Genomic DNA, 11,690 nt, shown 5'->3' on the forward strand with positions numbered 1-11,690 from the left:
ACCTGGCACTGCTGGCAGCCCCCTCCTTGCCCTGGGGCAGCTGATGGGTGGTCACCCTTGCATGGCAGTGGCCAGATTGCTGGTGCCTGCCTGGTGGTGAAGGGGTTGGGGAACATGGAAGGGCTCTAGGCTGGAAGAAGGGAGAGGGAGGCTGGAGATTAGGAAGAAATTCTTGGCAGTGAGGATGGGGAGAGCCTGGCACAGGTTGCCCAGGGAGGTTGTGGATGTTCCCTCCCTGGAGGTGGTCAAGGCCAGGCTGGATGAGGCCTTGAGCAACCTGGGCTGGTGGGAGGTGTCCCTGCCCGTGGCAGGGGGTTGGAGCTGGATGATCTTGAAGGTCCCTTCCAACCCAAACCATTCTATGGTCCCCCCTGCTCCTGACACTGCTCTAATCCCCCTTGGCAAGCCCTGCCTTTGAGGGTCTCCTGTTCCCCAACCCACAAGCAGACAGTGCCTGTCCAGAGCAGCCCTGCAGAAGCCATTGAGCCCCAGTCCTGCCCCAGAAACCATGGGACCAGCAGCACCCCGGGACCAGCAGCACCCCAAAAGCCCAGCAAAGAAGCCCAGGCAGGGAACATCCACATCTTTATTGGCTCTTCAAACCACAGCAGGGCCAGCCATGGCCCGACAGACACATTCACAGCCTGGAGATGCCCCTGGCCCCCTAAAACCTTGGCAGTTTAGGCCCCTAAAGCCCAGGGCTTGCTGCTCCTGGGGGATGAGGTTCAGCCCTGGCTCCCCCCATGCCAGCCCTGGCAGCACCCTTTGCCCCACCCCAGTGCCCACCCTCCAGCCCGTGCAGTATTTACAGCCTCTGTGTGCCCAGAGCCCCAGCCCTGAGCAACCCCCTCTGCATCCCAGCACTGTCCTCCCTCAGCTCCCCCAGACCAGTGGCTCACAGGACCCTCCCAGCATCCTCAAACCTCTGGCAACAGCCAGGACCTGCTGCCCCATGTCAACAACCCACCCCCCAGGACCCTTCATTCCAGCCCCCTCCCCCCCCCAAGCCCTTTAGCACCATTTCCTCCCTCCCGCCCCCCACCCCAGGCAGACTCCACTTCCAGAGCCGGAATAAACGAACCCCTCAGAAGTGTCAGCACCTGTGTTAGAGAGAAAAACAAAGTCAAAAGTGCTTGGAGCTGCCCAGCTCCATGGGCTGGGGTGGTGTCAGAGTCTCCCTGAGCCCCCCCAGCTCCCCGGGCAGGAGCAGGGTCCCACGCCAGGGGGTCCCGCACACGTCTCGGCTGGCTCAGGACCGGTGTGGCCGTGCTCTGCCACATCCTCCTGCCGCTACGATGCCAAAACCAGCCCAGTCCTCAAGTCCCCCCCCATCAGAGAGGGACCCTGATGTTACAGATCACCCCCCGAGATGGGGCAAGGGAGCAGGGGGCCGGGTGCAGGGAAGCCGCAGGGGCTCAGTCCTTAAACCTCCTGCCGGCTTGCATCTTCTTGTAGTAGTGATCCACCTCGGGGTCCGCCTGCCCGTCCCGCTCCGCCGGCTTCCTCCGCAGCGTGGACTCCCGGCTGGCCGTGCTCAGCAGCCCCTCGGCAGGGGTGTCCCCCCGCTCCCCTCCCCCTCCCGCTGCCCCCGGGATGGCGGCCAGGCTGCCGTAGCGCGGCTCGTCCTGCTCCATGTCGCTGATGGAGGAGCCGGGGGAGACGCCTGCGCTCTTGGCTGGGTGGAAGCCGCGGAAATCCTTCCCCATGTCACCCAGCTCGTAGGCGTCCGACCCCTCCGTCCCTTTCAGCCCCGTCTTCCACTCCCAGGGCCCGTTGCCGGCCGAGAGGTGGACCACGGGGTGGTGAGGTGCGTGGGCATCGATGGTGATGATGCTGGAGCTGTCCCGCTCGGAGGGCGAGCGGTACTGCGAGGAGTCGGAGCTGGTGGAGGACGAGGACGTCTCCGAGTGCTTGGGGGTGACGGAGACCATGCCCTGCTGCTTGGACATGGCGATGACCTGCATCAGGCGTGGGGGATTGGCCACCCGCTGTACTCCCCCCTTCTCCGCCACCATCACCCACTTGGCCCTCACGGCTGCCCCGCTGCCCGCTGGGACGCTGGCAGCGCCCTGGCTCTCCTCGGGGATGTGTACCAGCTGCGAGGCGCCCGGCCGGGGCTGGATGAGGACTCGGGGTCCCATCGCTGCCCGCTCGGCCGAGCGCGCTTGCACTGTGGGGTAGAGGGAGGGGGGGGACGTCCTCGCTGGCATCCCCGGCGCCCTGGCCGTGCGCCGTCTCCTCCGCCAGGGTCATGCTCCGTCCCTCCAGGGACTTCTGCTTCCACTCGGTGATGAGCTGCTTGGAGCGGGAGGCGTCCACGGGGACGTGGATGGTCATGTGGCGCCGTGCAGGGTCATCCATGGAAGGGGTGTTGACCCGCGGCAGGGTGTTGCTGAAGGTCACCATGTTCTCCTTGCCCATGGGGCTGCGGGGGGCCAGCAGGTCCACGTCCACGCTGGCCCGCTTCAGGCTGCCCAGGGAATTCTTCTCCCGCGGCACTGGCCGCGCCGCCTCCTCCAGCCGCGTCTGCGGGTTCAGCTCGTCGGTGCTCACCGACTTGTTCTGGTGGTAGACGGAGTCGTGGCCACGCTGCGTCAGCGCCCGCAGCGCGTCCTTGGCGGGCACCGGCGCTGGGACCTTCTCCGTCGGGGCACGGAAGTTGCCGACGGCGTGGTAAGCCTGCGGGAAGCGGAGCGCGGGGTCAGCCCAGCCCCGGGGGCTGTGGCCCATCCTCCTCTTCCTCCAAAGCCACCGCAGCCGCACCCAGAGGAGGGGCCAGCACCTACCAGGTAGGCAGCGATGCCAGAGCCGATCAGGAAGCCCACGTAGACGTCGGTGGGGTGGCTGCGGTACTGCGTGATCTGGGTCAGGCCACAGATGCCAGCGGCGATGGCAAAGGCGAAGACCAGGATGGGCTTAAGGAGTTTGGTGCTGTCCGAGATGATGGAATTGAAGTACATCTGGTGGGGCAGGGACAGGCTGTCAGTCACAGCTGATGGCACCAGTGCCCGCTGCCACCACGTCACCACAGCCTCCCCCGACCCCAGCCCCTGGCCATGCAGCGAGCTCTGGGGTGCAAATGCCCACACCTGGCATGGGCACACGTGTTGGGCACAGCTTGTCCATGCACGGGAGGGTGTGTGCCAACGGGAGGGGCATGCAGGTGCCCAGTGGCACAGACCTCACGCTGCCCTGGTGCTGGCCCATGCAGGGCCAAGAGCCAGGCAGTGCCAGGAACTCACCGACACGTAGACAGCAGCGAAAGCTGAGAGCGTGGCGTGCTGGGACGGGAAAGTCTTCCTGTGGGGGAAACAGGAGGGCATGGTTGGCATGGGGCAGGAGGGCTGGCATCTCAGCACGGGCCCCCTCACGGCACATACCGGGCAGAGAGGATGGCATGCTTGTCCGTGCCCGAGCAGATGTCCTGGGTGATGTAGGGGTTGGCATCGCAGGGGGTGCCCAGCAGGGTGTAGTTGGGCTTGCAGACCGTCAGGAAGAAGGGTGCGTGGTAGCCGGTGGCCAGCTGGATGACATCTGTCACCAGGGCTGTGGCACAGAGCCCGAAGACGTGGACCCCTGGGGGCAGCAGGAGCAGGGTGACAAGTCGCCTTCTGTCCCACCCAGGCCACGCACTCAGCCCCGGGGCACCTACAAGGGCTGGGCTGAGTCCCACGTCAGGTCTAGGCGGGGCTGTGTATTCCTGCTACCACATCTGGGCTGCCCTTATGGCCCCCCCCAGCCCCTCGGAGCAGCCCCCGGGCAGGGCTCCGTGTCGTGACGTACCCACAAACCTTACGGTGCGGCGCAGGAAGGAGTTGAAGTTGCAGCCGCCGGCGTTGATGCTGCCCTCGGCCCCGGCGCGTCCCTTCAGCCGCGACTGCAGGCAGTACACAATCCCCTCCCCGACCATGATCTGAGGAGAAGACAGAGGCTCAGGGGGTGCTGCTGCATCACTGGGGAGCAGGGGGGGCCAGGCTGTTGGCGGTGCCACCCCACTGATGAAGGGCATGGCCAGGATCCCCGCACCAGTCTCCTGGTGCTGCTGGCACCCCCAAGCCTTGGCTCTGGGCAGGCTCCAGGCTCCATCCTTAGCCCCCTGGTGCTGCTGGCACCCCCAAGCCTTGGCTCTGGGCAGGCTCCAGGCTCCATCCTCAGCCCCCCGAGGTGGGCAGCTGCCCAGGACGCACCGAGGCGGCAGGCGCGGCGAAGGCCAAGCTGAGCAGCATCAGCAGGGGGATGAGCTCCTCGTTGGTCTCCACGTAGGGCATGGAGAGTGCCCGGTCGTGGCACTGGAAGCCCACCTTGGCTGGCTTGAAGAGGTCTGTCAGCTCCAGGAAGTAGAGGGTCACGATGGAGGAGGCCACAATGGGCAGCTGGGGTGGAGTAGGACAAGAGCCCTGGCACCACAGCACTGCCCGGTGCAGTGGGCACAGGCAACAGGCAGGGTGCCTGCGTCATGGGAAGGGGCAAAGCCCCTGTCCCCTCCATGCCAAGGCAGGACCAGGGCCCGGGGAAGCCCCCAGCCCGTTCCCACACCCACCTCCACGAAGTAGAAGCAGGGCAGGAGCGTCATGCTGTCCTTGGGAGCCCTGGTCTTCTCCTTGGGGGGGATCATGGTCCTGGGGCAGACACTGGGGTCCTGCCCTGCCTGGTGGGCAGCAGTGTCACCCCCAGTCTTCAGGCCCACACGGGTGGGCTCACTCCACTGCCCCCTTGCGGCCGGTACCTGGGGCTGCCCCGCCGAGAACTCCCCCGGGGGCAGAGGGTAACCCCGCTCCCCCCAGGGGACCTCCAGCACCGGGCCGGGGGGGTCCAGCCGAACCGGGGGCTGTGACAACAGGTGGAGTGGAGCGCTGTCACGACAGGCAGCCACTACCGCGACAGGCAGCTGCTGCACAGGGCGTGGGGAGGGGGTGTGCCGCCCGCAGAGCCGAGGCCTGGGTCGGGGGTCCGCGGGCATCCCCCCAGGGCCCCAGCCGGCCGAAACCGCCCCGACTGCTAAAAGAGGGGGGGGTAGGGAGGAAGATAGCGGGGATGGAGCGACGCGTGGGGGCAATAACGAGGCGAACAATGACGGGGGCTGTTAACAGGGAGGTATTAACGGACGAGTATTACCGGGGGGAGGGGGCATTGTCGGGTAGGGGGGCTTACAAGGGGCCGGAGGCGGCGGAGAATGGTTGAGGGGAAGGCTCCCGGCGGTGCCGCAGCCGCGGGCGGGGGTCGAGGCCGGATTGGGGGGTGGGGGTTGTCGGGGAGCGTCTCTCTTTGTGCCTCCCGCAGCCCACCCCCCGCAGCCCCCTGCCCCCCACTCACCTCTGCTGCGGCCGCCCCGGGGCGATGAGGGGCCGGGGGTTGGGGGTGGGGGGTTGGTGGCTGCCGCGGGGCTCCCCGGGAACCGGGATGCTCCTGCCTCGGTGGAGCGCGGGGAGCGGCAGCTTCCTCCGCCCCCGCCTCCTCCTCCTCCTCCCCGCCGCCCCCCGCCCCGCCCCACCGCTCCCGGGGCGCTGAGACCCCCCCACAAAAGGGCCGCGGATGGGTGTTTGGGGGAGCCTGGGGTAGTATAGAGGGTCTGAGGGTCTGGGGGCGGTTCTGGGGCGAGACAAAGAGCCGGGCGGGGCCCGGTCAGCGATCAGGAACGACACCCCCCCCCGCTGTTCCGACCCCCCGAAAGCTGCTCCGCACCCTCTGCAGCAGGCACCGGGAACCGGAGGGCTGGGGGGGATCCCGGGCCACGTGTACCCCCTTCCCTGGGGCTCCATCCCCACCCCCGACCTCGCCCAGATCAGCCCTTTCTCCCCATGTGCTGCGCGAGTGGAGACCACCCCCACCGTGCTCCAAGGACCCCCCCCAGCCCTCTCTCTCTCCCCTCACTGAGCTCCCCCACGCTGGGGCTGTCGTGACCCGAGGGATGCCAATCTGGGGCTCAGCAGAGTAGGGATGGGGGACCCCACTCCAACTGCCCCCCTCCCCCTGAGCTCTGCCAGGCCCCAGCACCCACCTGGGATCAACTAGCTGGGGGGGGAGAGCACCCACTGCCCCACGGGCCTCATCACATCTTGGGGAGCTCAGGGGTGACTCGAGGCCAGTGCCAGCAGAGGAGCTCCAGAGACAGAGGCTGAGGCCAACCTCAGCTGGAGCAAGTCCCCCCCAAGGGACTGTGGGGTGTGGATGCAGCTCCCTTTGCCCCACCAAGGACCCCCCCAGTGGAGATCAGGACACCCCCACCCAGCCTGGTCCTGCCCCACACCCCCGGTGCATCCCAGTCCCTACCCATACCCCACACCCTGTGTCCTGCACCCCACTCTTGGCCTCCTGACACCACCCGGCCACCCGCACTCCCATCTGGGCTCGGCACGACCCCACCCCACGGCAGCGGCCCCCACCCCACGGCAGCGGCCCCCACCCCACGGCAGCGGCCCCCACGCTTTGCCCTGCTTCCATTTTTGGCCCTAAGTGTGCGGAAATCTCCCGGCGCACTTAACGCCTAAATCCCGAATCCCTGGAAGCCGCGGGTAAGCCTCTCTCTCCCCGCGGAAAATCCCCACTTTGAGCCAGAATCGGCCACCTCGGAGCCGGCCAAGCCACCACCCTCTCCTGCTGCCCGTGTGGGCTGAGCCCTGCCCACCACATGGGGCGGGCAGGAAGCTGAAGCTGCCCCCACCCCCGCAGGACTGCCTCATCCCTGGGGTACCCCAACTGCTTGCCCGTGCCCCCCGGGGCAGCTGGGGCTCTTGGTGCTGGGGGTTGGGGTGGTCCATGGGGCACAGGATCAGAGGATGTTAGGGGTTGGAAGGGACCTCCAGAGATCATCGAGTCCAACCCCCCGCCCCCACCAGAGCAGGAGCATAGAATCCGGCACAGGTCACACAGGAACTCATCCAGAGGGGTCTTGAAAGTCTCCAGAGAAGGTCAGGGTGGTCCCTGGGCCAGGGTGGTCCCTGGGCCAGCGTGGTGGATGTCTGCACGTGGACAAGGCTGTGGAGGCTTGTGGTGTGTGAGGATGAGGAGAAGGAAGATGAAGAGAATGAGGAGAAGGAAAATGAGGACAAGGATGAGAAGGATCAGGTGGACAGGAAGGACAGGGATGAGGAGCACAATGAGTAGAAGGAGAGTAAGCAGAAGGAGGAGAACGAGAACAATGAGGAGGACAGGAGGATGAAGAGGATGAGGAGGACGATAGGATCCAGCCCCTTGCCCGGTTCCCCAGCAGCCACACTTGGTCCCGGATGTGGTGGACAACCTGGCGAGGGGCGAGGGCAGGGAATAATGTTCGTGTCCAGCCCTGGCCCCAGCGCGATGCCGCCGGGAGGAGGCCCGAGGCAGGGCGTTGGGCGCCGGGGACGAGCCCTGGCAGCGGCCACGGGCGGCTCCAGGGCTCGGGGACGCGCTGGGGCCGCCCGGGAGCCGGGGCTGTGGCTCCGCTTAGTGGCACCGGGGAGAAAGGCAGAGGGGCCTGGAGCCGCCACCGCCGTCCTGCCACGGCCACCACCGCCCTGCTACCGCCATCACCACCCCCCCTGCCACCGCCCTACCGACACTCCTGCCACCACCGTCACCTCTGCCACTGCCCCTGCCACCTTCTCCTGGCCCTCCCAGGAGCTTCCCTCCGGGCAGGACTCTCACCCTGGGGACCCCCACCAGGAGCTGGTGGCCCCAACCCCACTGTCCTTGTCCTGGCCAGCCCCAAGGGCAAACCCGTGGGTGATGCTCAGCTCCGCTCGGGCACCTGCCCAGGGGGCACCCAGCTCCCCACCACCCCTCCCCGGGCAGCCGGGCAGGGTGTGCGGTCCGCGGGGAGGGCTGCGGCGGGGTCCGGACACGGCCACATGTGCGGAGCCTTCACGTGCCGGGAGCTGGATTCGGATTTGGCTTTGGAAAGAGCGGCGCAGAAATTCCCCGCGGCGGGTGCCAGCTCCGGCAGCTGGGCCGGGCTGTTTCCTCCCCCCCTCCCCGTCCTGTTCGTGCCGGGAACCTTCTGACCCCTTGTAGGAGCTGAATATTTAAAAACATTCGGCCCACGCTGCGGAAATTCCCACCCCTATCCCCCCCTCCCCCCGCCCCCCCCTCCCCTCCCCTTGCTCTGTCCCTTCCTGCCCCCCTGCTGCCCCAAAGCAGGACTTAAAAGCCAGTCCCAGCCCAGCCCCAGTCCTGGTTGAGCAGCGTCTGCCCCACGGACCCCACGGCTAAGGTGCCACCGGGCTCCACCGCCGCCATGGGGCTAAGTCCTGCTCCTGCCCTCGTCCTTGCTCTGCTGCTGCTGCTGGGAGCTTCAGTGGATGGTGAGCACCCCCCACACCCCGGGATAGGCACAGGCTGGGTCCCCAGCACGGGCTGGGGGTTCCTGCCCAGCGCCGCCGAATTCCTGCCTCTGCCTACAGCTGGACACTGCGGCGGCCTATGGGGAAGGGTCTGGGGATGCCGGGAGGGGACCACCGCCGTGACGCTGCCCCAGAGGGGCTGGGGTGATGCCTGGCTAACCCGGGGCCCTCTTCCACCTGCAACAGGGCAGCCCCGGGGCCGGATCCTGGGGGGCAGGGAGGCCGTGCCCCACCTGAGGCCATACATGGCCTCGCTGCAGCTGGACGGGCAGCACATCTGTGGAGGCTTCCTCATCGCCCCGCAGTGGGTGCTGAGCGCTGCACACTGCACCGAGGAGATGTGAGTGCCCAGGGTGGGGGTGTCGGGGGCTGGGGGGGGGGGCTGCTGCTTGCTGAGGGAGAGCTGCTGGCCTCAGGCTAAATCCTGCCCCGGAGCCCAGACACGGGGTGGGAGCACCAGGGCTCTGCTCCCACCTGCGGAGAGGGCTGGACAGGGGCTGCAGCTGCAGGACCCCCAGGAGATGCTGGCACAACGAGGCGGGGGTGTGTGTGTGCTGTTTGGCTCTCCACACCCCCAGCTCTGCGTGCCCCAAGGGGTGGGCAGATCCCCCACATGCTGCCTCTCTTCCAGGGACGGCAAATTCTTCCAGGTCCTCCTGGGTGCCCACTCGCTGTCGAAGCCGGAGCCCCACAAACGCCTGTACCGGGTGCGCGCCCAGATCGCCCACCCCGGCAGCAACATCCACAACAACAAAGACGACCTCCTGCTCCTCCAGGTGGGCTTGGGGCTGCTGAGACCCCGGCTGGGACCTTCCTTCCCATCACCCACTGCTCACATCCGGCAAATCCCTTGGCACCTCTTGCCACCGACCGTGGCAGGAGGAAGCTCTCCACCGTCCCTCCTTCCCCATCCCATGGGACTATCCCTGCTTCCCCCACCAAGGACGTTTTGGGCTGCATCCAAACGCCTTTGTCTTCCCCCACGATCCTCACAGCTCTGAGCTCCGAGGGCTGCGGGTGGAAGGCGAAGCCCTGAGCACGGCTGAGCCGGGGCAGCCTCGGCGCTGGGGCTGGGCTCGTCGGGTCCCGAGCCGCAGTTGGTCTCCGGTGACCTGGATCCTTTCTTTCTTGATTGGGGGCAGCTGGAGGAGAAAGCAGAGCTGAACGCAGACGTGCAGGTGCTGCCGATCCAGCGGGAGGACCGGGACGTGGCTGCCGACACCGTGTGCCTGGTGGCCGGCTGGGGAGCCATAAAGCACAGCGGCCGCCGGCCGGACACGCTCCAGGAGGTGGAGCGGCCGGTGGTCAGCCGCGACGTCTGCAACCACCGCACCCACCACGACCAGACCATCACCGACAAGATGATGTGCACCAACTCCCACAAGAAGGACAGCTGCAAGGTACCCTCAGCGGCCGGGGACCCGCAGGCTGGTCCTTCAAGGGTTGGGGTTAGGGGTGGGAGGGGAGGAGGATGACCCAGAGGCTGGAAGAGGTGGGAGTGGGGAGGAGCAGGATGGGGCTGTGTGCCCAGCGTGATCTGGGCTCTTTGCCCTGTACTGGCTGCTGTGAAGCAGCTGTTCTGAGCCTGGAGACAAGGATGAGGCCACAGGCAAGACTCAGTATGCCCCAAGGGTACCCAAGGGTCTGCTGGGAAGCCAGGGGCCACACGGAAAGTGTCCCCCCCCGCCCCCCGCCGAGCCAGGGGACTGAGCTGTCAGCAGGTGAGGGAATGCTGGTGGAGAGCGACCCCAACCCACAGCTCCTGCAGGTGAAACCCATGCTGGGGAGCACCCAGGGGCCGATGCCTTGGGTCAGGTGGGGACCCCCAGCTGCAGGGTCAGGGTGGGATGGGTCAGCAAATGCTTGGCAGTGCCGATGAGCTTTGGTCCCACAGGGAGACTCTGGTGGCCCCCTGGTCTGCAACGGGGTGGCTGAGGGGGTGGTCACGGCCGGCTCCCGCGTTTGTGGCAACTACAAGAAGCCTGCGATCTACACCCGCATCGCCCCCTACGCCGACTGGATCGACAGCGTCATGGCCTCTGCCGCTGGGGGGGAGGGGGACACTCGCTGAGCAACCCCCCCCGGGGACCCGGCTCCACGCCACAGCTTGCTGCTGCCGCTGCCGGCACAGCCATAGCGCCCACGCTGCACGGCCGAGCACCTTGGAGCTCCCACTGCTGCCCCGACCTGCTCCCCGAGCATCCCCTCGCACCAGGAGGGTGGCTGGACCGGGGGACTGGCAAAAGAAACCCTAAACACAACAGGGGAAAGGGAGCCCCTGCCCCCCCTGCTCACAAAGCAGAGGGCCCAGCTGGGGGAGGATGGGAGGGAGGGGGCCACGGCTCCCCGCGCTGGTGTGCGCCACAGGCTTTGCTGATCGTGCTCCTAACGCTGCCTGTGCCCTGCTGCAATAAAGCGATGCTGATTCCTGCAGAGCTGCCGGGCTCATGGAACGGGTCTGGTGTGGCAACTCCCTGCCCAAGGGTGTGGGCAGCACCGGGAGGAGCTGGCCAAGAGGTGGGGAGATGCTGAGGCTGAGCCCATGGGGACAGCGTGGCCAAAGTCCCCCCCACCCCATCACTGCTCCAGGCCACCCATCCATGCTGCTGGGGGGGTGGGTCCCACCCTCTCCTTTGCCTTGGCTGTGTGCTGAGAGCCCCTGAACTCTGCTGTGAGCACTCGACCCCAGCTCTGCCTTGGAGCAGTCTCTCTTTAAGGGGCATGTGAACCCCAGCACCACTCCTGGCCCCAGTCCCAGCAGGCCAGAGGGGGAAGGAGCAATGGCCACAGAGCAGGAGGAAGGTGAGGCGCAGGAAGAAGGCCTCGTGTGAGGATGGAGCAGGACACAGTGCTTCTGCACCTCCCCACTCACTTCCCAGGGCTTGGCCAGCACCCTGGGGAGCTGCTCCTGGCCCCAGAGCTCCAATTTGGGCAGGAGGCAAAGGGGAAAGCAAGGATCTGCCCTCCCCCCGAGCTGCTCCTGTGTCCCACCTCTGTGCAATCAAACATTAAATAAGCCCAAACCTGCTCTCCCAGAACAGGAGATGAAGCAGGGCCCAGCTTGATTGCAGAGGAAAAGAGCCTTAACAAGTAGTTTCCTAATTAGCCCTTTGCTTCTCCTTAATTACCAGCACCATGGCAAGGGAGACTCCAGCTCTGTGCAGCACAGGAAGCAGAGCTGAGAGAGACAAACTCATTGCCATCAGCTCAATTTCTCAGTGCTAAATGAAAACACAGTTGCAGAGGGAAAGGACCACAGAGAAATGGACTCCTTTGTCCCCTTAAGTGGTCTCTGGGGATGCCCAGTTGGTGTTGTGTGGCTGGGCAGGAATCTGGCCAGGCCTCAGCCCAGCTCCAAGCATCTCCACTGCA

At 66.5% G+C, this 11,690-nt stretch overlaps 2 protein-coding genes across 2 annotated transcripts; one reads left to right on the top strand and one right to left on the bottom strand.

Annotated features, from left to right (window-relative positions):
• Nucleotides 1–1,056: 1,056 nt before the first annotated feature.
• Nucleotides 1,057–5,389, bottom strand: PLPPR3 (phospholipid phosphatase related 3). The gene is given in 9 exon segments (XM_054175492.1): nt 1,057–2,223; nt 2,225–2,679; nt 2,787–2,960; nt 3,243–3,300; nt 3,381–3,576; nt 3,784–3,913; nt 4,188–4,373; nt 4,541–4,648; nt 5,314–5,389. Coding segments are annotated over 8 exon segments (2,082 nt in total). The 5' UTR covers nt 4,616–4,648; nt 5,314–5,389; the 3' UTR covers nt 1,057–1,415.
• Nucleotides 5,390–8,124: 2,735 nt separating this feature from the next.
• Nucleotides 8,125–10,746, top strand: CFD (complement factor D). Its single transcript, XM_054175485.1, has 5 exons — nt 8,125–8,279; nt 8,505–8,658; nt 8,950–9,094; nt 9,461–9,718; nt 10,213–10,746. The coding sequence occupies exons 1-5, from the start codon at nt 8,213–8,215 to the stop codon at nt 10,387–10,389; spliced, it is 801 nt and encodes a 266-aa protein (XP_054031460.1). The 5' UTR covers nt 8,125–8,212; the 3' UTR covers nt 10,390–10,746.
• The last annotated feature ends 944 nt before the right edge of the window (nt 10,747–11,690 follow it).

The sequence above is a fragment of the Dryobates pubescens genome, chromosome 31 (genome assembly GCF_014839835.1).
Source record: "Dryobates pubescens isolate bDryPub1 chromosome 31, bDryPub1.pri, whole genome shotgun sequence".
Classification (NCBI taxonomy): domain Eukaryota; kingdom Metazoa; phylum Chordata; class Aves; order Piciformes; family Picidae; genus Dryobates; species Dryobates pubescens.